Consider the following 26,513-nt stretch of genomic DNA (forward strand, 5'->3'; position numbering starts at 1 on the left):
TTTTCACCTTTTCTTTTCATCAAGCAATTCAGTTTTCCTTGGCGAATTTACGATCAGTTTAGCTCTGTTCGCTCAGCCGTCGCTATTGTGTCCGCTAATGAATAAATAATTCTTATTCTTATTATATTTTCAAACCAAAAAAGTGTTTCAAAATAAAATAATAATAAGTAATTGCAAACTATTCGCGTGTGCAGTGTAAATGAATTCTCAGTTTGAATAAATGCGTATTCTTTTAAAAAGTTTAAAGCCACGCCAGTTTTGAATTCCCATCCGTGTTTTTGAGCTAACTAGGAATAGCAGCATGATGTCCCAGCAGCATCAATGTAGTCTATCCCATTTTGTGACACCATTGCACTGTATTCGCATAGCATTTACACTCTTGATTGCATTGAATTGGTTGCAAATTGCGAATGCACAGAAGACAAATGTTGGTAAGTTTTTATTTTATTTTTTTATTTTAGAAAATTGCGTGCTATTTACCAAATTTATTTCGTATGCAAATTTGATTACGTAAACAGTGACGAAAATCGCTGCACCACGCAGTTTCAGTTCCTCTTGGGGGGACTTAGTACTCGTAGCATTGCAGACGCTACACAAAATGTCCCACTTAGCAGGCGCATCTAAAAACATATTTGTCTTCTAAATGCAACGCCGCCACTACGTCTCTTAGCTCCCGTTGCACCTGCTTGTTTAGTGCTGTTTGCAAATAAATATATATATATATACATGCATACATACATCATTTAATATAAACAAGTCTACGCATAGAAAGAAACTATTGAAGAGACAGCAATGCAAATTGCATTTCTTGCAATGAATTTGCTGGGATTTGGTGCTCTTTGATTTCGCCGACGATTGCTTTAAAACGAATGCAAAATAATGGATAGAAGGTGTGCAAAATACTTTTTTTTGTTTTTTTTTTTTTTGTTTTGTATATAAACAAATGTGTAAAAGTAAACACTTTAACCGATAGCCGGCTTCTTACTTTCGAATTTGGAAAAGGTCATCAATTATATTCTAATATTGCGAGAAGAGTTAGGCTTCGAGGCGTTTAGCCAAGCTAAGATTTTCTAAAACTACGCTAAAAGTACGCTTATATTATGAATATTCATGAACAAAATGCGATTATTACGACTCTGGAGGCAGTGTTTCCGCATCAAAAATATTTTTTCTACCAAAATGTCCACACGAAATCTACGAAAAGTTCAAAACTACTCTAACCGTTTCGAACAACGCCGCTGTTAATAGAAAAATCACCAAATTTGAAAATTCCACTCCAAGAAAGGCAAGGCGAAAAGGTGTTTTTTTTTTTTGAAGCGAAACTTATTAAACATCACATCGAAGAAGATTGAGATCAATAGGAAGATGAAGCTGAAGACGAAGATAGCGATGAAGAGGAAGAAGAAAATGAATACGAATATCCTATCCAGTCTAACATTAAACTTAACTCTCCGTCAGACACATGTTTCGATTGGCACATTCGGTACGCATGAGTCTGGCTGGACCCACATGCAAATTGTATGAATTTATATAGAAATTATGTGCAACATTTGTTCAATTAAACTTATTTATTGTATGTTATTCAAATATTTACTTAATTTAAGGGCTTTCTTTTTTATTTTATTATTTAAATACACTGGCGATCAAAACCGGGTGCATGTTCGACATTTTATTACTTACAGTAACATAACTTTTTTAATAATAAGCGGATTGCTTTGAAATTTTCAGCAATTTTTCCTTATTATCTAGGGTATAAAGCCCAGTAAACAGAAAAATTAACAAGTGATTCACAGCAAAAACGCAAGGCAACTATCTTCACTCAGTTTTGAACTTTTAGGAGGTATATATCAAGAGGATTGTGGAGACTCCTTTGCTTTTAATAGCGATTTTCATACGTCCGGGAATGCTCTCTACTGAGTTTTCTATGATTTCGCTTGGAATATTACCCCATTATAATTTTGCTCACCTCCAAAGCTCTTTCATGTTACTGGAGCTCGCTTGTGCTATGCTAATCCTCTCTTGACCACAGCGCTCAATTTTTCGATAGCTTTGAGGTCTGGGATTTGTGCTGGCCACCATGTTACATGTTTTTCTTTGTATGGTGTTTTTGAAGATGTTGATAAGGTGTTTCCCAAAAATATGCCTTTTTATCGTTTTGGAAACAATTAATTTTCGTTCCATCGGACCATATTACCCCTTTTAAGTGCAAAAGCTCCAATTCTCGTGACTTTTACAAAATTTAAGTGGCAGCTTAATGGCGTGGGATGTTTTGCTTGCTGGCATTTAGTGTCTTGGGTTAATATAAAAGGTATAATGAACATATCCTCCAAATAAATTTGCCGGACTTTGTAGACAAAAGCGCAAACCCTGCGGAAGAAGTTGTTTGCCAGCAGGACCGAGATCCAAAGGATTCTGAAAATGTTCGACACCGCCGGCTGCTTGGGAAAAATTTTCTTGTAATGAAGTGGTCAGCACAAATCCCAGACCTCAACACCATCGCAAAATTGAGCGCTGTGGTCAAGAGAGGATTAGCATAGCACAAGCGAGCTCCGAGTAACATCATTTTAGGTAACAAGTAATTTTTTGAAAAAAAACCGACTTCAATTCTCATTTAAAAAACTACATATACTAGTGAACCCGCATGACGTCAAAACGCCAACATTTAATTAAACTATTTAAACAGGTGAAACCCTATTCAATAACCTCTAAAAATATTCCTAATGATTAATCTAAACCATTTCTCAGTGGTGCTTTTAAAGTTTACGACATACAACAATACGACACTTACGACACCGTTGTGAATCCCCCAATAATTTCTTGTAACTCTTTCATTTGACATCCATCGCTCATATTTCATATAACTTGGGTATAAAATAGTTCAATTAGACTTCTTAAATAGGTGGCAACCCTATCCAAGATATTTCCAAACTACTACCTTCTTAAACCTCTTTTATATGACACCCATATAGCGATACCTTATTCACTTGCCAAATTCCTTTACATAATTAAAATTGAATAATTTTTTTTTTACATGTGGCAACCCTCCTATACATAGTTAAGTTATAAAACCTTTTCAAAACCATTTCGATTGCTACCCATATTTAATAATTGATTTAACTTATTAATTAATTTGAGCTCAATTTCTTAACAGGTGGCAACTTTTTTCGAAAAAGTAAAACCTTCTTGAACATCCACACCCTAAGCCCTTTAATTTGGTACCTCAGTTTTGAAAATCGAACGGAGGGTGCGGATCTGAGGGCATTGATTAGTAAATAACTTGAGTAAAATTATTTAACAGGTGGCAACCCCTTTCGAAAAAATTAAACCAGTTTGCACATCTACAGGCCAAGCGCTCATGATCCACTGATCGGATCTTAACCAGATTAGTATGGGACCACCTCTGAGGTACTACCTTTCCGATGCAAAAAGAATTATCGGTTGACGTGGTCCAAAGTTATGCGGTAACATACATAAAAAAAAATATTCCGACGAACTGATAACCTCCTCCTTTTTTGGAAGTCGGTTAAAAATGCAAATCATCTCTTGCCATGCTAATTCAAAAATTCAAAATAAAACTTTGAAAAACGGTTGCATTCCTTCATTTTAGGTAAAAATTACATAGGAATATATGTGGGTCCAGCCAGACCTATGTGTTACGAATGTGATGTATTAATCAACATCTCTATATATCTAGCTTTATATATATGATACCAACACGATTTTTTACAGATTGGTAACTCACTAAACTTTAGTAAGCTACCTGAAATTTCAAGCCTCTAGCTATATTTAAAGTACCCTTTTTTGTAATTTGAAAATGGAAAAGGCCTGGCTGGACTCATGTGTCAGACGAAGGGTTAAGATACAGAATGGGATTAGGATTAAAACTAAAACACAAAGACACCTCACCTCTCTATACCTCAACTAGTAGTTAATATTTTGTTCTATAATTTATCTGTTGTCAACCTAACACTATAACCCGTGGAACCAACCTTTTTTAATCGCTACTCTATTTAAACCATGTCTTTCAAATCATTTCCTATTAGCCCGGTGAAGTTAGATCTTCAAGGTTGCAACAATTCGCATAAACCTGAAAATTGGTACGAATGTTAAGAACACCACCATAAATGAAATGTGAAAAAAATTTATTCAAAGTCAATTTTAACATAAATAGATCATGCAATTATTTTAAATGCCGTTTTGACACTTTTTCTCTTAACAATTACCATTTCTGGGATACAACTACTCGATCGACATCCATATTGTAAAAATTCATTTACCTTATCAAATACTTAGAATTGAAGTTAATTTTTCAACAGGTGATAGTATAAAAAATTCAGTCTGTATGGGAGATGCCACGAGCCCTTTTCCAATAACCCACATGTTTTCCATGAGTATAGTATTGATTTCATACATATATTTTCATAACAAGTTAAAATACTCTACTTCAAATACTTCGAGAGTTATGCAGTATACAACTTTTTGTTTGTATGGGAGGTGCCACGCCCCTTTGTCTAATTGATATAAAAGCTACCCTACCTTTTAAGTTGTGCTAAATGACACCAGTGTGCGAAATTTCATTATGATCAGTTGAGTAGTTAGGGCGTGAAAGCGTTACAAACAAAAAATTCGAATTTATATTAGTAAGGATTATTCAGTACTGACCATTAAACTAATTTTTGGAGGTGAGAATTTTTTTCGCAAACCCAAATATACAAACACAAAATATCAAAACAGAGCGTATACATTTTTCTGCCTTCGATTGGCCATACCAGTTTCATAGATGAAAAGCCATTATTAATTAAAAAGTTTCGCACTGGTTAAGGCAGTGTCACACGAGTGGGCATTAGTCTAAAATTTGGTGTGAATCGTATCCCAATCGCGTGAAATCAAAAATATTTTTCTGTATACCAATCACGAAAAACAAAACAAATTTTTCAATAGAAGTTCGCAGTATTGTACCAATCGTGTGACTATAAAAAAAATGTTCATCCTAATTTTTTTATTTTGAACGATTGAAAACCCCGAACTTAAGGTCTGATCGCTCAAGAAGTTATCTCTTAATGTAGATTTTATGCGAGTTCCACTAGACATGTTCTGATTTTCTTGATAAAGTCAAGTAGGAATACGAAGACAAACACCATTACCACGGCCATTAGTATCACCATTACCCCATTAGTACTACCATTATCGACCATTACCTACCATTGTCATTACTAATACCATTACCATTATTTACTATGATCTACCCTTTCCATTACCATTATCATTACCATCAGCATTACTTATAATATATACCATTACCACTATCATTTGCACTGCCATTACCATACCCATTACCATTAACATTACGTTTTCTCATATTTACTTCTAAAGATCATCGACAGATTTGTACGCAGTCCCTTATTTGGCCTACAATGTAGTCGATGAGTTTCTTAGTATTCACGCCTACGGCTTTTGGTAGGCACATGGGTCCCATTGCAGGTTTATAATACCGCACTTTCCTAGCCTGTCATATATGTAAGCATCTCACCAATCGACTGGCATGAGATTTGGGCTGAAAGTCAATGCCTCGAACTGGAGTTAGCGCTCCACTCTTTACCTGTTAACTAATTCCTTAGGTGACGAAGAAATCGAGTGTTTTACACCAGATCGAATTTCTTATACTTACACGTTCGGAATATATTTTAAATACTTGCGCGAAAGAAACAATATTGGCGAAAAATTGTTAAATTTAAATAAAAGTGCTTTCTGTAGTCTCATGGAGCTGAGTCAGATTTATAAATACTATACATATTAAATAGACGTTGCTGTCGTTCTAAATAACTTATTTTTTTTTAATTTAAATTAAGGTCTGATTTACGAAAGCACCAATCCGGATATGGAAAAACTCTTTCAACTGGCTATCGATAAAGCTAACGAAGATAGTGGTGGTGCGCTGCAATTGCATGCAATTACAGCAGCCATCGAACCTGGTAACGCCTTTGAAACTTCAAAGAAGCTCTGCAAAATGTTGCGGGTAAGCTTAGCACTTCTTTTTGCAATTTGCTTGTACCTACATCCCGTTCTGGTCTAACCACTTCCACCCGGTTGCAACAGCAAAATTTGGTAGCTGTATTTGGACCCACTTCGGATATGGCAGCCAAACATGCGATGAGCATTTGTGATGCCAAGGAGCTGCCATTCATCGATACACGCTGGGATTTTGGTGTGCAAATGCCAACAGTTAATTTGTATCCACATGCCTCACAGTTGGCGTTGGCATTGAAGGATTTGGTTGTGGCCTTGGAGTGGGCCGATACATTTACAATCATCTATGAAACTGGTATGTATGTATGTAGGCGGGATGCGTGAATCGAGTGGGAGTTGACGCATGACAATTTTTGTTTTATTTTTAATTTGCTTATTAATCAACAGGTGAATTCTTGCCTACGGTGAATCAGTTACTGCAAATGTATGGCACGAGTGGGCCCACAATCACCGTACGACGCTACGAGTTGGATTTGAATGGTGATTATCGAAATGTGTTGCGACGCATTAAGAAATCTGGGGACTACTCCTTTGTTGTTGTGGGTTCGATGGACACATTGCCCGAGTTTTTCAAACAGGTGAGTGGCTAGGTGCTTTTGAATTTCTTGCAGGTCGAGGTTATAGCATTGCAATTACAGGCTCAACAAGTGGGACTCATGACTAGTGACTACCGTTACATTGTGGGCAATTTGGATTTTCAAACTATGGATTTGGAGCCTTTTCAACATGGCGACACCAACATCACGGCCCTACGCTTGGTTTCTCCGGAATCGGAGAGTGTGCAGCAATTGGCCAAAGCCTTGTACGAAACTGACGATCCTTTTCAAAATGGTAGGAAAGTAATTTGTCAACGACCAAGATTGACCCGAATTCGGAATTCCTTGTATCAAATATATCCTAAAGGTTCTTAGAGAGTGAGTGATCGATAACAAAATAGATAAAATATCGATAACAAAATCGATAAAAATATCGATAGCAAAATCGATAAAAATGATCGCTAAAAAATAGTTAAAAATATCGATTACAAAATCGATTACAAATCGATAAAATACCGATAACAAAATTGATAAAACTATGGATTATTACATCCACAAGTTCCGAAAATATCGACAGCAAAATTGATAAAAATATCGATAAAAAATGGGTAAAAATATCGATAACAAAACCGATAAAAATGTCGATTATTTTATAGATAAGTCCCGAGAATCCCGCAAATTTCTAAAATCCCAAAATAGTTCCCAGATTGAGTCTCTGTGTCCATGGGCATAGCCAGGTAGTGGCAGGGGGGGCTCGAGCCCCCCCCCCCCATAACTTTAAAATTTTCCTTATATATATATAAAATAGTACCCTGAAATGCCAGTTTAATAGGGTCGAGCCCCCCCCCCCCCTCCCCCTCCCCTAAATTTCATTCTGGCTACGCCGATGTCTGTGTCTCTCTCTATATCTTTTCCTCTTCAATTACCTTTATTTTAATCTTTCTTCCCTGATCTTCATCTTTACTTTTATCGGGATCCTTATCCTCCTCTTTAACTTTACTTTTATGTTTATCATTTTCTTCATTTACATTTTTCCCTACACCTTTGTCCTTATATATATATATCGTCGTTTAAAGTGCAAAACCGCGTATCAACAAAATGCTAAACCGCGTATGTGAAGTTGTAGAAATTATTTTCTAGAGCGTAAAAGCACTCATATTTCAAAATGGTTCTCTTTTTTATAAAGCAATCGCATTTCTGGCTAGTATGTTACAGCACGAATGGATAAGGATTAAGCCAGGAGCTTGTGTGAGCAAATCCAATTTTTGGCAGCCAATGTCAGTTACGCGGTTTTGCGGAATGACGTTACGCGGTTTTGTACTTTAAACGACGATATAAGTAAAGTGACTAAATTTACCTTGGTCGTAATTTTTATACCTGAGCGCACTTGTGAAGAAGGGTATATTAACTTTGTTCACATAACGGTTGTTTGTAACAGCCAAAACGAATCAAGATAGATATAGACAAATGTATACATACATAAATGCTCAGAATGAATAGAGAAGTCGATTAGACCATGTCTGTCTGTCTGTCCGTCTGTCCGTCCGTCCGTGTACACGATAACTCGAGCAAAAATTGCGATATCTCAACGAAATTTGGTATGTAGGTTTCCATTAATCCAAGGTAGGTTGCTATTGAAAATGGGCGAAATCGGACTGTAACCACGCCCACTTCCCATATAACGGTAATTTTCAGAAATACGAAACCCGCGATATTTTAGTAACTACTGGAGATTATTCACTCAAAGTCGATATTTACAACAATTTTCAGACCAAAAATAAGAATATTATAAATTTTTTGAAAATGGGCGTAGCCACGCCCACTTATGGTTACATGTGTATATCTTGGTAACCGCTGCACCGATTTCTTCCAAACTTGGCACAGTTGGTGGCCTTGGTGCAGAATACAAAATGGCGGAACATTTTTAAAATCGGACAATAACCACGCCCACATCCCATACAACGGTAATTTAGAGAAATACAAAATCTTCGATAAATCAGTAAATATTAAAGCTAATTTATTCAAAATTGACGCTTGCAACAATTCTTTACCATGAAATACGTTTATGACAAAATTTTGGAAAATGGGCGTGCCACCGCCCACTTTTGATCACATGTATGTATCTCGGTAACCGTTTTACCAATTTGTACCAAAATCGGTATGGTTATTGTGCTTGTCACATAAAAGCAAAAAGTTGAAAATGATTGAAATCGGACTAAAATTACGGCCGCTTTTCATATAACGGTAAATTTCAAAAATGCTTGAAACTTCAATATTTCGAAATTTAAGGACGCTAATTTACTCAAAATTTATAAACCCCGGCTTACCATTTAGCGGCAGCCTTCGAAGAGGAGGAAAACATATATTTAATACTTGCGCCGGGTATTTAATGTTCGGCTCCGCCCGAACTTAGACTATCTTACTTGTTACCTTTATCTTTACGCATCTTTGTTTATGTTTTATTTTCACATTTGCCTTTATCCTCTTCCTTATCTATTTACGTAGTCACCTTTACTTTCATTCTTGTATTGGTCTTTCTCTAAGTGTTATTCTTTAACCTTTTATTAGCAAATTTTTGTTAAATTAATACCATACTCATACATACAGGAAACACTTGTTTCAGTCCCAACCATTTCCGTTGCACCGATTTCATTGCACCATTTCCGTTGCACCATTTCCGTGTGCAATTTCCGTTCAATTTTCCAATTTACTACCAGCCAACCAACCGCCGCTAAATAAGTTTCACTTCAAAAGTATTTTTGGTAGCACTCCACTAGTGTAGTTATTATATTGACTGGTGCTGTATTTTTATATTAAAAAAAAATACACACTTATGCATATGCAAATACTTATGAGCATACATCCCTAGCTATATATTTCATGTAGGAAAACAGACTAAAGCGAACGACAAATTCACAGGAAATTTCTAGCAATAATATACTTTAGCTATTTATGATTATTTAGATACTATTCGGGTGCCATTCTACACTCGATGCCACTTGAATTTGGTCATGCAGATCTTAAATTACAGCTGCGATGTGCCGACTACGGCACACCTTCAGCTCCTTTAGACATTTAAATAATAATGCGATTCATGAAACGTCGCGAACTGACATATTTGGCGAAATGGCAACAAATGCGACATTTGCACCAACTTTAAAACATTTCATGAATTCCACTAAATTACTACATTACTCCTATTTTGCAGTGTCATGTCCTTTGACCACCAGCATGGCATTGGTATATGATGGTGTTCAGCTGCTCGCCGAGACGTTCAAGCATGTAATGTTCCGTGCGGTGCCATTAAATTGTAACGATGACAGCTCATGGGATAAGGGATACACGCTCGTCAACTATATGAAATCGGTGAGTTAATGGTGTGATAACTACCTCATTTAATACATACATACATACATACATGCAGACATGCAATCATACATACATATGCATGTGTAGCAAAAGATTATGTTCATCTCATGCTTGAGTTGGCTCAGAGCAACACTTCCGACTCTGTGATTTCCTCTTCTTAGCGAATACTCGTCCACCATTTTTATGAGTAGCATTACATACATATGAACACATGTAAATAATAAATAAATAAATTTCGCTGTGGCTGTGGTAATAGCACTCCGCTGTCGAAGGCAACTAACAACTAGTAAGAGTATAAGTAGTATAAGTATTAAACTTCAGAGTTTTAGTGTTGGGTCGAATAATTTTTTACATCTCCAATAAAGAATACATTTGTATGCTTCTGCTGGTGTGCAATATTGTTAAAGGAGAGCAACTCAAGCTCTGGTCGTGCAGCCGCCATGTATGTATAACAAACTTACAATGAACAACCCGAAATTGCTGCGATGGTTAGAACATTCGCCTATCGACTCCCACACACCCGCTCTCAGAGAGCACTCGCGTGAATGCGATGAGCTGGAAATGCAGTGATATACTTATGGGGCAAGAATATCCGAAAATTGTATACCAAAAATAAGTGACATTTGGAAGGTTCCAAGACCAGGTCGACTGTTTCTTGGGACGGTATAGAAAATACAATAGGCCGCTCGTATTTACAGTTATAGTACAAGTATAAGACGTCATTAGGGGGCCATTGGAGAAAGATTCTACCTGGCTTGGTCATGCCGTACGAATAGGTATACATAAACGATATGCAATGGAAAGACCAGGTGAAACTTGGCTTCACTTGACATTTTCAGCAAGCGTAAATTGGCACAGAAGGAGCATGACTGGAAGAAATAGTAAAGAAATTGGCTGAGAACAAATAAGAAGATAAGGAATCAAAATTCGACGAAGTATTTTCCAGATGTCGACGATGCAGCAAACGCTCAATGGATCTTTTGGACTGCGAATAAAATGTCAAATGTACAAGAAAATGTTTCCATTTGGTTTTGACAAAGTTGTCGATTTAAAACCAAGAGAAATGGTAGGTGCGTAATCTAAAATATTGAAGGAATCTACTCCGTTCGTACAAAATTTCGAACATTAGACCTCACAGCTACGTCTACGTAATCGGAACGACCCAGATTCAAATTTGGCCGAGGACTGCCACTCCAGCATCATTTCCCAAAAACTCTTTGAGTAATTTATATGCTGTTACAACAATAACAACGGATTTTCCAAACAACGATCCGAAATTGTTTTTCATACAAACTTCCCATTATGGAGAATAGTCTTCTAAAACAAAAACACTTTAGACTAGGCATGAAATATTTACAGTAGATAGATTTTGTATCTGTAGCAATGATTTTGAGGGCGATATTAATGTTTATTATATATAAAAATTACACTGTAGAGAAAATCGCAAGTTGGGAGATGACACAAAAAGCGCCGAAACACGTGAACTTAAGGTCGTAGATTAGCGATCTGTATAACATTTTTCTAGATCAAGTAATTTTCTTAAGATATTTTAATTTTTTTTTTATAAAAAATTTCAAATTTTAGCAAAGAAAAAATTTAAATTAGCAGATTTATTTTTCAAGAAAATCAAGCTACTAACGATAAAAATCGATGTATAAATAATGAAGCATTGAATGGTCAAATGAATCTGTGTAATAATATTTTGTTTGAAATAGAAGCAGGAAATAATGTTAAGGTGCTCATAAACGATGAGAGTAAATACCTTGAGAATAGGAATTCACTCTCATTCTCACCGTCTAGCAAGTAACGGGGGTGGGTATTCGTTCTTATTGTGGAGTTCTCATAAGTTCAGAGCACAGGAATATTCTTATCCGTATGACAAGTGTGTTTGAGAATTTTCTTACGCTCTCACTCATATTCTCAGCTCTCATATGTTACACGTTGGGAACTTTTATTCTCAGCCGTACACAGTGTAAGATGCCTAATAATACAAGAGCATTAGAATACAAGATTGCGTAAATCAAGCTGTGACAAACCAGTTGTGACGTCATAAAAGTAAGGGAATGAGGGAGCAAAGAATAAATTCTAAAGAATAAGAGGAAACGCGAACATGTGAGGCGAAATAATGATTTAGATGCAAGTAGAATTGTACTCTTTAATTAGAGCCTTTTAAATTTTAACGTATATTCGTACAAACACACAATTTTGGGTACAGCTGGATAGTAGAAAAACGCATTTCCAACGCGTTTCCTAGTGTGGGAAGCCTTCCAATAGCATCCTTTCTTTGCAAATGGGCATAAATATTGGTTCAATCATAGGTTTGGCTTGAACTGTTCGGAGAAATTCTCTTTAAGGCTATTATTAATGGCAAAGAGTGTTTGAAAAGATTCCAAAAGTTTATATGGTATCAAAGAGAGAGGTTAACCACCCACTATCAAAAAATTATACACATAAAAATACAGGTACATTTATCATCATTTAGGTTAAGGTTTTGTTCGCCAATTAGGTACAATTAGAAAATTTAATTTTCATCACTAGAGTGAAAAGATATTTTATGACATTAGCGTGTAGGTGGATGCTGCCAAATCGACGAAGAGAGGGTTAGCGACAGAGAGAGAGAGAGAGAGAGAGAGAGCGAGAGAGGGTACGTGTAAACACCAATGAGAATTCTCCGACCAATATGGCGGAACTCTCAAGGTATTTACTCTCATCGTTTACGTGGATCTTTACTCATATGCCAAATCGTACATGGCGTATAAGTAACATTTTTCATGCTAAAGTTAAATTTTTTTCATTCGCAAAGCAAATTTAAAATGAAAATATTTTGGAAAAATTACCTGATCCAGAAAGATAGAGAAAAGATCCGTAATCTACGACCCAACATTGAATTTACGTGCCTCGCCGTTTTTTGTTCTGTGTCATTTTAGCGTCCCTACAGTGTAATCCACAAAATTTCAAAATTCTCTTTTCATAAATAAAAAGCCACTTTCGAAAATCACTTTATATTTATGACACTGCTTCTAAATTTTTTTTCTGAAATTTTTCAGTTTGAAATACTTTTCGAAACTTCTTGCATTGCCACTAAGTATTTTAATAAATATTAGGCAAGAACACCCGATGAAAGAGAATATCCGCTTAAATCGACTTAAATCTTGCTTTTCTCCAAAGTATAGTTTTAGCTACATACTATTTCTCATGAACGTGTTTTGCACATTTCTATCCCTGCTTTAGCTCAGCATATATGCAACTAATTTCACCAAACTACCTTATTTTCATTCTTTCACTAACTGAGTATGCATCCATACATCTATGTATTCACATGTGTTCTTATATGTATGTATGGCTTATAATTATCAACTCCTTTGAGTATACATACTGGTAAGCGCTAAAAATCCACACTTTTATACTTTCAGCTTAGCTTAAGTGGCCTCACCGGTGAAGTAAAATTCGACTATGAAGGCTTGCGTACAGATTTCGTGCTCGATATTATTGAGTTGAGTATGTCGGGCATGCAGAAAATAGGTGAATGGCGCACAGAGGATGGTTTTATTGCTAATCGACCACCACCCGTAGTGGTGGAGCAGGATCAGCGCTCGTTGGTGAATAAGAGCTTCATAGTTATAACAGCCATAGTAAGTACTTAGTACATATGACAACACACATTTGTATGTATGTACATATATGTATGTAAGTGTATATGTGCTTTTATTTATGTACATGCTTATTTAGTAGTAGCAAGTATGATTGAGAATTACTTTTTGTAGGATCCAGCTTAAGTTTGCTTAGCAACTGCCTTACTTTGGAAGCCGTGGAAGCTTTTTCGTTATTTTCGCTCTACTTGCAATTTGTTTTCGATTACTTTTTACTTACAAGTATACGTATGAACTTATATGTGCATTAGACCGTACCAGAAAAAAGAAAGTCTAAACTATTTTTGCAAAGCCAATTTCGAAAAGGAGTGGTTTATTTTTTCTCCGATATTTATAGTCGGATCTTAAAGTTTGCTATATAGAAAAAATGCAATGGGGGGGGGGAGGGGGTCCATAAGAAATCGTCAGAACTAAAAAATGGCAAAATAGACTACTGGGTGTTATTATTGGAAGTCTTCCGAAGAGAAACAGAGTTTGCGATTTAAAAATATAGATTTTCAAGAATTCTAAAACATATCTGCGAAAACGTGTTTATTCCCTATACATATAAGTATGTATGTAAAATACATGGACAACTTTGAGCGCTTTGAGCGACCTCTAAATATGTTTTGATTTCAATATAAAAAAGGGGGTATATTTTTCGGGTGAGAGCATCAAAGTTCGGACTATAATTTTTTAACATACATATTTCGATCACCCTAATGAACATATACTAACTTTTGCTACATTTATTTATCCAATTTTTCTACATTAAGAGTGAACCGTATGGCATGCTGAAGGAGACTGCTGCTAAATTGGAAGGCAATGATCAATTCGAAGGCTTCGGCATTGAGTTAATCGAGGAGCTGGGTAAAAAATTGGGTTTCTCCTACACCTTCCGTTTGCAAGAGGATAATAAATATGGCTCGTTCAATCCGAAAACGGGTAAATTTGATGGCATGATGCTGGAAATTATCGAAGGGGTGAGTAGTTGATGGCGGCACACATTAATTCTGAACAGTGGGTGCTTGCATGTAAATATGTTAAACTTTCTTTATTTTGTAGCGCCACAGCTCGCATTGACGAGTTGATCGCATTTATTTTGTTAAGCAAACAATTTCCGCACTGATAATATATTTTCATATAAGAAATGCATATACAAATTGAAGCGATTTTCATGATTTATTGTATGTGTACTTGTATGTAAAAACGGCAGATTACTATCTAACATATGTATGTAAATGCAAAATCTCTCTTCAATATCGCTGTTGGCATTTTTCCCGCCATGTGGGCATACAACATATTTGATATATTCTGTAATTCCTTTAACTAAGTCGCCCATTTTTTTGTTTGCTTACACATACATACATACATATGCACGTATTGAGAATATTTTATTGAAAAGATAAAGTTATCAATTTCCTTTTTTTTCTTGGAATTCAAATGACCATCAGTATCATAAGTGGCTTACGCCCATACTGTTAACGCATACATACACATACACTCTTGTACATAAGTGCCCACCAAGAAGATAATTATGCCACAAAAACGACATCTTGGGTGTGGTAAGAACTCACTAATAGCAAAAATATGGTTCATTGTGCTCAAAAAAAAAAAAAAATCTGTGTGAAATGTGAAAATTTTTGGTCAATGGCTCGCCCACACGGGTTTCAAAATCGTGACGAGGTCTTCGGTGCATCGTCCTTTTCGTAAAACAACGCTAAAGATGACACCAGGCGGTTAAAAAAAATTCTGCAAAGCCAATTTTTCCAAATGACTATTCAGTATAAATGTGAAATTTTCCTACATGGCTACGTTACTGTGAGATATTAAGTAATCAAGATAAATATGAGGTCTATTTGTATAAGCAGAAGCTTCTTTGGTCAGCAAATTGTATTTATCTTGGATTTAATCATCTTAATACTTATTTGGGTTCGCCTCTTTCACTTTTGTCGTTGCCTTTCCACATATTTTTTTACCACGTTTGTGCCTGGCTTAGTGATGTTATTATTATTAAAAATTACCTAGATATATCGAAATGGCGTACAGTGGTACATGTACAGTATAATTTATAGCAACAAATAGAAAAACTGTTCCATCTTAAGATGATTTCGCTGTCGGATATTAAGAGCTTTATGTTTATTCAAGTTAGTTAAGCAAATAACACAGAAACGCAGAAACCCCTATCACACCTAGCGATATACCATTATATATATGTAGTTCCAACACGTTTCAAATCGATTCCCAGTAAATTCAAGCCGGAGATAGTAATTGACCTAAATACTGAACTAAAGAAGGTTTCGAAGTGAAACTTCTTTCTCTGTTGAAAATCTTTGAAATCGGCCACCTTCCATACAACGGTAATTTACAGAAACACGTAAACTGCCATAAATCAGCAACTACTAAGGCTAATTAACTTAAAATCGATGATTACAATCACCACTTAGCATAAAATTCGATTATTATACATTATTGGATAATGGACGTGGCTCCGCCCTCTTATGACCACAAATGTGTATCTCGGTAACCGATTTATCAATTTGTACCAAACTCCGTACACTTAATAACCTTAGTACGGAAAAGAAATTTGTTGAAAATTATTCAAATCGGACTAAAATTACACCCGCTTCCCATATAACGGTAAGTTTGAGAAATACGAAAACTCCGATATTTAAATAACTGAGGGCGCTAATTTACTCCAAGTTAATAGTAACAAAATTCTCTTGAAAACAATGAATAAGGATGCTATAGACTTTTAGGAATTGGGCGTGGCACCGCCCACTTATGACTACGAAAGTGTATCTCGTTAACCACTTTATCGATTTCTATCAAACTTGGTTCAATTATATCAATAAGCTTAACTCAGCATATTGTCGAAAACGTTCGAGCTCGGGGAAAACAGTCCTGATTAGCATGCAAAGGTAGTTTAGAGAAAGTTGAAACGACAATATTTGGTACCTGCGCCGGGTATGTAAAGTTCGCTTTCGTGCAAACTTATACTGTTTTACTTGTTTTTTTTTTTTAATTTGGTTGGTTTTTCTTCAGATCTCAGAATTCGTCGCTTTTGACAACCCCGATAAAAAGGTTTGACTTTTTTAGAGAAAAACCTTCCACCCAGAAGGTTCCAAAAAGAACTTTTTACAGAATCGAAATCAGTTCAGCCATTCGGAGACATTGAAAGATCTGCTAACGAGAGATCTTAGCGTTATGATGATCACCTTTCAGCAATAAGTTTAAAAAAAAATTTAATTTAATTAAAAAATATATATTGTGCTTTTTAAACCAATGTCCAATTATTAAAAAAAAATTAAATTCAAAAAGAAAAAATTAATAAAATAAAAATAAGCATCAAAAAATTAATTAATTTAAAAATTTTAAATTGCAGAAATGTTTTTCTTTTTAAAACAATAATATCTACAATCTAAATTATATAGAGGAAAATATTAAACCAAAATGAAGAAAATGTGTAAATCTTAGAAAATAAAAAATAAAAAAATATTTAATTCAAACCAAATCTAAAATCTAAAAACTAAACAAAATTAAATAAAACAGAGAACAAAATAAAATAAGATCCCAAAAATTAAATGAAATTAAGAAAACAATATTTTTTCTAAAACAATAAAATCTAAAAATTAAATAAATAGATTTAATTCAAAACAGGAAAAAATAGCATCTAAAAAGGTTACCCCGTGAAATATGCAATGCCAGAATTTCCATAATTCGCCATAGCAGAATTGCTGAATATTTTAACTGCATTACCAACGGAGCTAGAATCGCGGTGACAAGAACTGGTACAATTTTTTGATAATAAAATTTTCCGATTACAAAATCTTCGGTAACGTGCAGAATAGACCTGCAAATATATATTTTTGTTTTTAGAACAATACAATAAAATCTAAGATTTAACTCTCGGATCTCTCGAAAGGCGCGCGTCACTCACCCATTGCGACTGTTGGAGCGATGCGAGTTAACGGATATAAAAGTACTTTCTCTAAAAATAGGTTTTCACCATGAGAGGTTAATGAGAGAGGTTTCTCTAAGACTTTTGTGCTAGAATAACACCCGATTTACATGATTCACGTAATTTAAAGCAATTCTTGTGCATTATCTTTTGCGTTTCCTATTTGCTTTTACACGCTTCAATTCTGTTGAATTCAAGTTTTTGGTTCTTTAAATGGGAAACAACGAAATTGTCAAAAGCAAAGCAAGAAATTTGAAAGGACTTGACGGTACAGACGCATGTGTACTCTTCCCCTTTCTTCTTTTATATTTATTATTATATTTTATATTAAAAAGTTTTTGTTTTTTCTTCCCATTAGCGAGCTGACATGGGCATCACCGACTTGACTATGACATCGACTCGAGAAGAAGGAGTAGATTTCACTATTCCGTTTATGAATTTAGGTGATTCATATGAATGATTAAAAGAAAAGCCAAAAAAAAAAAAACAAAAAATTTATATTAACCAAGGCAGTAAAAATCGCAATTCCTACATATAATTTTTCTACAATACCTATCAAATTTCCTTATTTTCCTTAAGCTCAATGTCACTAAGCTACCGGTTCCTATCATTTGTATGAGTATTAAGCTTTGAGCACTTTACCGACTTCAGCACTACCATCCTCTTCGAGACCTTTTAAGTACTTACTGCATACTTATATTTGTGTGTACATAAATACTAGGTTACTAAGAACCACAAAGCAAAGTGCTAGTAGACCAACACCTTTTTCATTTCCCAGTGCATTTTCCTATACAGACTCACTCACTTTCATATCCTCAAAACTAATTGCATTTTGTACTTTGCAACATTTTTGGTATTTTTGTTTTTGTTTTTTTGTTTTCAAACAGGCATCGCCATTCTATTTCGCAAACCAATGAAGGAGCCACCGAAACTCTTCTCATTCATGTCACCATTTTCTGGCACCGTTTGGATGTGGCTGGGCATTGCCTACTTGAGTGTCTCACTCACGCTTTTCATTTTGGGACGCATTTCGCCAACAGAGTGGGATAATCCATATCCATGTATTGAGGAGCCCACCGAATTGGAGAACCAATTTAGTTTCCCTAATTGCTTGTGGTTTTCCACAGGTGCTCTACTGCAACAAGGCTCTGAATTAGCACCAAAGTGAGTACCCGCATATGGCTACTTGTTCATTTCGTTTAAGTTTGCAAGTGTGTATACGAGTACACATACATACATACATATGTATGTATACAAAAGTGAGTGCTGAATGCACTTGTGCCTTCATTCAATTCTCTTTGCGCTTCTGTGCAAATATCTACTGTCACACGCTAACAAATTCTGTCTTTCGCTTTTGCAACGCGTTTAATGCTTTTTGTTTTTTGTTTTTTTTTGCACTCAAAGAATTTAATTTCGTTTCAGAGCGTACTCAACGCGCACTGTGGCCTCAATTTGGTGGTTTTTCACGTTGATTCTGGTCTCTTCGTATACTGCCAACTTGGCGGCTTTCCTCACGATAGAATCGCTCAGCAGCCCCATTGAAAATGCGGAGGATTTAGCTGCCAATAAGGGCGGTGTAAAGTATGGCGCCAAAGTTGGTGGCAGCACATTTACGTTCTTCCAGGTGAGTTGAAATGAAAATAGGAGGAAAAACGCAGCCCTTGATTAGGGGCGCGTACACACACGTACATATGTATGTTAATGAATTATACGTTTTTCGGTTTTGCGCAAATTTTCATTAGGACGCTAAGTATCCAACTTATCAGAAAATGTACGAGTTCATGCGCGACCATCCGGAATATATGACATCAACCAATGCGGAAGGAGTGGATCGTGTGGAAAATGACAATTATGCATTTTTGATGGAGTCAACCACAATTGAGTATATCACCGAGCGTCGTTGTAGTTTGACACAAGTCGGTTCACTGCTCGACGAGAAAGGTTATGGCATTGCAATGAGAAAGAGTAAGTGGAGTAAGGTTAAAGCGTGCGTTGCGGTAGTTATATACCAATTTTGAATGCAACTAAAATGCAAAAAGTTAATTGAATTATTGGGCAAACCCAACAAGATTTGGAACATTTTCCAAATTTAAGTCGCTTTCTGACTCTGATATGCTTTCAAGTGAAAAAATATTCTGCTGGCAAATATTGGAACACGCGGCCATTGTTAAACTTTTCTGAATTAAATTTATATGGAAAGGTCAATTTTTTAGCGAATATAATACATTTTTTAATACTTGGAATAGATTAAAAAAAAAATGGTCTGGGCCCGAATTTAAAAAAAAAAGGAACAGTCCAGCGCCTTCGTCTTGGTCTGCAGGCTGTATCGGAGATACACCCGCTAAATTTAAACGTAGAATACGTGGTATGGTTAAGAGCATATCCAAGTCAAAAACGAAAGCACAAACTAAGAAAAAAATATCGATAACAAAAGCGATAATAAAATCGATAACAAAATCGATAAAAATATCGATAACAAAATCGTTAACTAAATCGATTACAAAATCGATTAAAAAATCTATCGAAAAATCGATTACAAAATCGATAACAAAATCGATTCCAAAGTCAATAACAAAATTGATAACAAAATCTATCAAAAAATCCATTACAAAATCGGTAATAAATTCGATAAAAAAATCGATAAAACTATCGATAACAAAAGCGATGGCAATATCGATAGCAAAATCGGTAAAAAAACCGATAAAAATACCGACAACAAAAGCGATAACAATATCTATAGAAAAATCGATAAAAATATTGATGACAAAAGCGACAAAAATATCGATAACAAAAGCGATAACAATATCGATAGCAAAATTGTTAAAACAATCAAGAAAAATATCGATAACAAAACCGATAAATAATCAATAATAAAATCAATAACAGAATCGATTACAAAATCGATAACAAAATCGATAAAAATATCGATCATTATATCGATAAGTTCCGAAAATATCGATAGCAAAATCAATAACAACATCGATACAAATTTCGATAACAAAATCGGTGAAAATATCGGTAACAAAACCGATAAAAATATCGATGGCAAAATCGATTAAAATATCGGCAACAAAATCTATAAAAATATCGATAACAAAATCGATAGCAAAATCGATAACAAAATCGATAAAAATATCGATAACAAAACCGAACAGATCCACATTAACTGAAACTTTCATATGTACGTATATATGCATTTACATATGTACATACGCTGCGATCAAAAGCCGCATTACATACGCATACATACTTTTTGTCTCCTTCCCACACTTCCAACATATGCACGTGTTTGCAAAATGATGACGAGGTGATTTTGTATGGAAAATCATTTATGCCCATATATTTGAATAAAATAAACATATATAGAAGATATCAACCAATACTTCCCATATACCAAACGAAAGGAAAACTCTTGAATTTTTGATTAAAGAAAACAAAAACAAAATCATTCGAGCGGTTTTCGAGCATTTTGGTAATGAAAAAAATTTGCAAATTTTTTCAACAATTTTTTGCCTTAAAATGCTCAATATTTGTTAAATTTATATAAAATTTGTACCCGATAATATTTCTACTGCTCCAAAGAACCTATATCCCGAAAATGAAAGTTATATATGCCAACAATAAGTTGCTAGAGCACTTTAAAGGCTCAAAATTGACCCCAAAATAAGGCAATGTTTACCGTTGTTTTTACGACAGAAACCGAATTGGTTATTTACAAAAATGAATCTGTCGACAGGTTTGGAATTTTATCTTTGAAACGCCACACTTTTCTTTGAAATCGCTTTATTAGTTCTCGTGCAATAAGCGTTTTTGTGAAGCTCTAAAAATTACAACTACAACATTTGAACATAGCCCCCATACCTTAAGGTAAGACGTATTCTACGTCAAAAACTTGAATTTTATCAGCATATGGTGAAAGTTGAAAAATTTATTCATTAAATAAAAGTATAGTAAACGGTAAAAAATTTACTCTTCCAGCCATTTATAAACAAATTAAGTCGAAAACTTCCCACTGTAGGCCGGACAAAAATTTGCGCGAGTAAGCTTGTAAACTATGGCAGCTAACTACACTTTCGCAAACCATATTATAATTTCTAAATTATGATTTACAAAATATCGAAATTTACAGCAACAATATATGTATATGGGTAGGCCATGACATAGACACCCAAAGCTTGAAAATTTTACTTTATACTTTACCTTCATCAGCTGTATAAAAAAAATACATATAATCACGAAAATAATGTGCTCATACATATATACCATTGCAAAAACATCCAATAGATTGGCCATATCGTGACATACTCAGCCAGGCTGTGCTGGAGCTGCAGGAGCAAGGTGTCCTCACAAAAATGAAAACTAAGTGGTGGAAAGAGAAGCGAGGTGGCGGTGCATGTTCGGTAAGTTTTCATTTCTAGAATGTACTTTACTGCTAGAAAATATATTAAATTCTTAAATTATACATACATATAAATAAATGCACGTGTGCAACGACTATACTTGCACACTTTCCTGATAACGAAAATTCGGCTACTTTAAAGGATACCAGCAGTGAAGGTGGTGCAGTGGCCTTAGAGTTAAGCAACTTAGGCGGCGTTTATTTGGTGTTGATAGTAGGCTCTTTTTTTGGTGTATTGGTCGCATTCCTTGAATTGGTTTTGGGCGTAAAGGAACGCTCCGATGAGAATAAGGTGAATTGGTTGAAGAGACGTATAATAATTTTGAAAATATGTAAATTGAGCGCAACACAAACGCTTTAACGACCTATGTATAACAATGAATATACATATTTTAAATATATTTGAACACACATACATACATATGTAGATAAAAAGCCACATACGTTGAATTATATTTAATAGTAGCAAGCAGGGTTTGTTGTAGATATACATACATACATACATGCATACAAACATATGTACTATATATACCTATTTTACAAGGCACTGCTTACCGACCGTCCACTGCACTCGTAACTCGCCTGTAACTAGTTGAACATTTTTGAATACAAAAAGCAGTTTAGTTTTATCTACTTTTAAGTTTTGACTTTCTATAATTTTTTTATAGTTTTTTCTTCTCATTATTGTATTTCAATGCAACGACAGGGCTGCCAACTATCCTTAGCTATGAAGCAGAGTTGTGAAAAATGCATTCATTTTTTTTTATGCATTAGTGGTACTTAAAGCAATAATGCTAATGTAAAAAATTAAGGGATTAATATATAATTGAAATTTGATGGAAATAAAAATTTCAGTGCATTAATTCTGAAAAATAAAATGCTGATGAAATTTATTTTCATTAAATTATCCAAACTAATGCTAATGAATAAATTTTAATACATTAAAGTTTTTAGTAATTTTGCTCGTTTGCATTATTAAAAACCATTACATTTTTCAAAAGTGCCATTGTGGCACTTTATGCCAAATTGAAAAATTAAGTGCATTTAAAAGTAAAATATGGCCAAAAAATGACACGGTTTGAGCCAAGTTGGCAGCCCTGGCAACAAGTTTATTTATTTTACTTTTTACCCACAAATTTTTAATTTGCCATTTTCTCCAATGCCTTCTGTGAATATCTTTTTAACACAAATACGCACCTTCAAACAATTCCAACTGCAACGAATATAATGAATCAAAATGTAATTACAAAATAAACAACAACAACTCCTTTCTCTGCAATGCATTGGAAACCTTATTGGGAATGCCTTTTTGCGTATACCAATTACACAAAACAAACTCGTCAAACCGCCATCTGATCACCATTACGTACGCATCTTTGTCCATGCAATCCTCATCACACAACCATGTAAAAAATTACGAATCAACCCGAACGCCACCGATCAAATACTAAAATACATACTCACCCACCCACTTCACGCTGCGCGTGCAGCAAGAGGGTGAGAACGATGGCGCCGAGGAATTGGGTATCGCCAATTTGGGTGGCGTGTACTTTGTTTTGTTCGTAGGTAGCATATTCGCCAGCATCTACGGCTTACTGGAATGGATTTGTTATGTTTACGGAACAGCGCGTCGTAACAAGGTACAGTCGGGCGGTGAATTTTTTTTTAGATACCATGGTTGCTTGAAAAGAACTCGAGGCAGGTAATAGGTAATAGTCTAATAATGGCAAAGGCTTACAACCCCAGGAGATCTAGGAAACCAATCAGCATGAAAATAAAAGACAAACTCAAAATTTATAAGAGGTCTGTTTACGGATCATTGCAGACTGCTGGCCCATATAAGCACTCCGGGGATTAGAGCAGACGACTCCTGACTTAAGGCTGCAAACATTCACTTTCTGTCGCCATCTGCTTAGTTTCATTAGAGTACTACGGCTGAACGAGGTTTTGTGATGAGCTCTTGGCGCACAATAGACCCAAGGTCGCAGAGCACATCCTCTATCAAATCTATTCTGTTCTATATGTACTAGTTTATACCGACAGGTTTCATCCCACATTTTTATACAAATATCAATAACATTGAAGTTAAATTAATAAACATGTGGCAACCTTATTCGGAAACCAACGGCGCAGATCTGATTAACTTTACAAAAAAATGCTTTCTCGTGTTATATGTACATATCGTCGTTTAAAGTACAAAACCGCGTAACTGACATTTGCTGCCAAAAATGTGATTTGCTCACTCAAGCTCTTGGCTCAAGCCTTATCCATTCGTCCTGAAATATAATAGTCAGAAATGCGATTGCTTTATAAAAAAGAGAACCTTTTTGAAATATGAGTGTTTTTACGCTCTAGAAAATAATTTCCACAACCTCACATACTTAGGTTCTGCCTTATTTTCGTTTGTACATTTTACACTGGGAAAATACGTTTTTTCCTAAAATTGATATTAAATCGTTAAAATAAAAATGTCTATCAAATAAAAAAATTTCCTTTCGGAAATCTCCCAAAAATATTGTGATGCATATCTATTTTCAACTTTAAAATCTTACTAACTTTGATTACGCGCATGCTTAGGAACACTTAAAATAATAAATGTTTGTATATAATAATAATATATTTTGGCGCTTATAAATTGTGTTATGCTTTTTTATCTTCTTACACAAATGGAGGGAACTTCCATAGTTTTCAGAATGAAAAAAAAAATTAAATTTTGCTTCTAGCACAAAAAAAAATGTCGTCATAGTACACTCTTTGGGAAATGTGGGCAAAATTAAAACAAGATTTCGAGTTCAGCAGGAAAGACTTTTGAAAAAAGCAGAGTGAAAGGAGGGAAAGCTAATAAAACAGCCATCACTCGTAGTTATGGTCAAACGATAATTGTGTTTTTTTTTTGAAAACTTAATAATAAAAATTATATATGTAGCTTTATATACTATATGATTCTGAGAATATCTCTTCTAAAGAGGATAGCGCAAATATTGATGGAGAACTTTTCAAGCAACCCTAATGCATGCGTAAGCATTTGTCTATATGTGTGTTGACCTATCTCACAAAATGTTAATCTGGTGAATCAGGCAATTAATGAAGATAATAGCTGATATAAAAATTCGAACAAAATTGTCTAAAATAACATCCGAGAGCTGTGATTAATATAAAATAAATCTGTACATGTTTACTTATGTGACTTTGTAAATTAACAGCGAGCGAATTAAAAAAAAAATGTGATGACTGCATTGACTTTCGCTTTATATGTCGCCTTATAGCCTTTTGTATAACGGATTTTTTTTTTAATTTTACGTAATGCATACTCACCAATACTACTTCATACATCTAAGGCACATTCTTTTCACATACCCTAAACTATTACTTTCAAAGTATGTACGCCTTTTAACAGACCCTCCATCACCCTTACATTCCCTGCTGCAACCTAGCTTTTACATTGATATAACTACATAAGTATGTATGTTTGACTTTGTGTGCTTTTTATTCACTTCCTTTATTCTAGTTAATCTAATAATTTCTTTAATTTTTCCCCTGTGGCGAAATGCTTACGCACAGGTGTCCTTCAAAACCGAACTCATCGAGGAGTTCCGCTTCGTTATGCAATGCTCGGGCAATACCAGACCAGTCAAGTATCCAAAGAATTCGAGTCGCAGTCGCAGCCGCAGCTCTCGTTCGCATTCACATTCACGTGCCAGTTCGAAGAGTTCGGCGTTGACGGTGGATTCTTTACCAATGGACGAGAGTAAATTACATCACATTAGCGAGCATCATTCAAAGCACTCTAAGTGAATGCAAACGAAAGGGAAAGAGGAGCGTGTGGAAGTCCTTAAGTGACTTGCATCATTGAATTATGCAACCATTAAAGAAATTGTTTATTGTATTCGTTGAATAACATATTTGCTTTAAGTTGTCTTTTCCTGTTTTAATGAGTAGAGTTTATTTGTTGTACACTGTTCAAGTTTTGTAATAATAAATCAAGAACTTATTTGGAATTCATGCTATTTAATTTAAACGGAGCTGAAATGGTGACTAAACAAAAAAACATTAAAATAAAAAAAAACTAAATATTTGAGGAAAATTAAATTTAAGATCGGAAAAGGCTCTCATATTTCCGATTTTAGGCCTACATAAGAAACGCGGTTCCTCGTGGCTGCCTTTGAAGAGCGAATACCGCCCTGCACACATTGGCAAAGTGGTCAGAGGAATCCTTTACGAATGAAGATTATGCAGTAGGGGCCTTCTTCGTTACCAAGGGGGAGGAGGGGGGGGCGTCTGCACTGAGGACAGAGTCAATAGAAGCAGTCCACAAGGTGGTGTTCTCTCTCCCTTGCTCAGGATTGCGGTTGTAAACGACTTTTTAGAGGAACTGGAAAAAGTGGGCTGTCGGGTCTCGTGGAAGCCGCGAGGAAAGGGCTGAAAAGGTGTCGGTTGCCTTGTACTATTGTAGAGGAGCTATCAGTGGGGTTTCTCATCCAAATTTATTCATAAGCTCTGGGAAACCAGGTTTAAGCGTATATTGTTTCAAAGAGCCCTTGTCTGGTGGAACTCACTAGAGAAGGCTTCAATTGTAAAACAGGAATTAATAA

The 26,513-nt window shown here is 35.2% G+C and overlaps 1 protein-coding gene across 2 annotated transcripts; it reads left to right on the forward strand.

Annotated features, from left to right (window-relative positions):
• Window positions 1-280: 280 nt before the first annotated feature.
• Grik (glutamate ionotropic receptor kainate) lies at window positions 281-25,844 on the forward strand. 2 transcript variants are annotated; one of them, XM_017611418.1, is made up of 15 exons: window positions 281-431; window positions 5,850-6,016; window positions 6,097-6,322; window positions 6,415-6,605; window positions 6,666-6,858; window positions 9,772-9,929; window positions 13,346-13,564; window positions 14,338-14,544; window positions 17,881-17,965; window positions 18,410-18,686; window positions 18,945-19,146; window positions 19,265-19,487; window positions 21,807-21,922; window positions 22,064-22,213; window positions 25,483-25,844. In XM_017611418.1, exons 1-15 carry the CDS (start codon window positions 302-304, stop codon window positions 25,714-25,716), a joined length of 2,778 nt encoding a protein of 925 aa, XP_017466907.1. In that variant the 5' UTR covers window positions 281-301; the 3' UTR covers window positions 25,717-25,844. The 2 variants fall into 2 exon arrangements, with proteins under 2 accessions (XP_017466907.1, XP_017466908.1); XM_017611419.1 differs by lacking the exon at window positions 22,064-22,213 and adding an exon at window positions 23,412-23,561 and having other exon boundaries at window positions 25,483-25,782.
• Window positions 25,845-26,513: the final 669 nt, after the last annotated feature.

This window comes from Rhagoletis zephyria, unplaced genomic scaffold (assembly GCF_001687245.7).
Source record: "Rhagoletis zephyria isolate East Lansing unplaced genomic scaffold, Rhagoletis_zephyria_1.1 Rzeph_scaffold_00402, whole genome shotgun sequence".
NCBI classification, from domain to species: domain Eukaryota; kingdom Metazoa; phylum Arthropoda; class Insecta; order Diptera; family Tephritidae; genus Rhagoletis; species Rhagoletis zephyria.

Bases quoted from the DNA above. Each gene is read 5' to 3' on its own strand.
- Grik (XM_017611418.1), top strand. From the start codon at position 302: ATGATGTCCCAGCAGCATCAATGTAGTCTATCCCATTTTGTGACACCA. The intron at 6,606-6,665 runs GTGAGTGGCTAG...TTGCAATTACAG, and splicing joins TGCCCGAGTTTTTCAAACAG to GCTCAACAAGTGGGACTCAT. The intron at 21,923-22,063 runs GTAAGTTTTCAT...GCTACTTTAAAG, and splicing joins GAGGTGGCGGTGCATGTTCG to GATACCAGCAGTGAAGGTGG.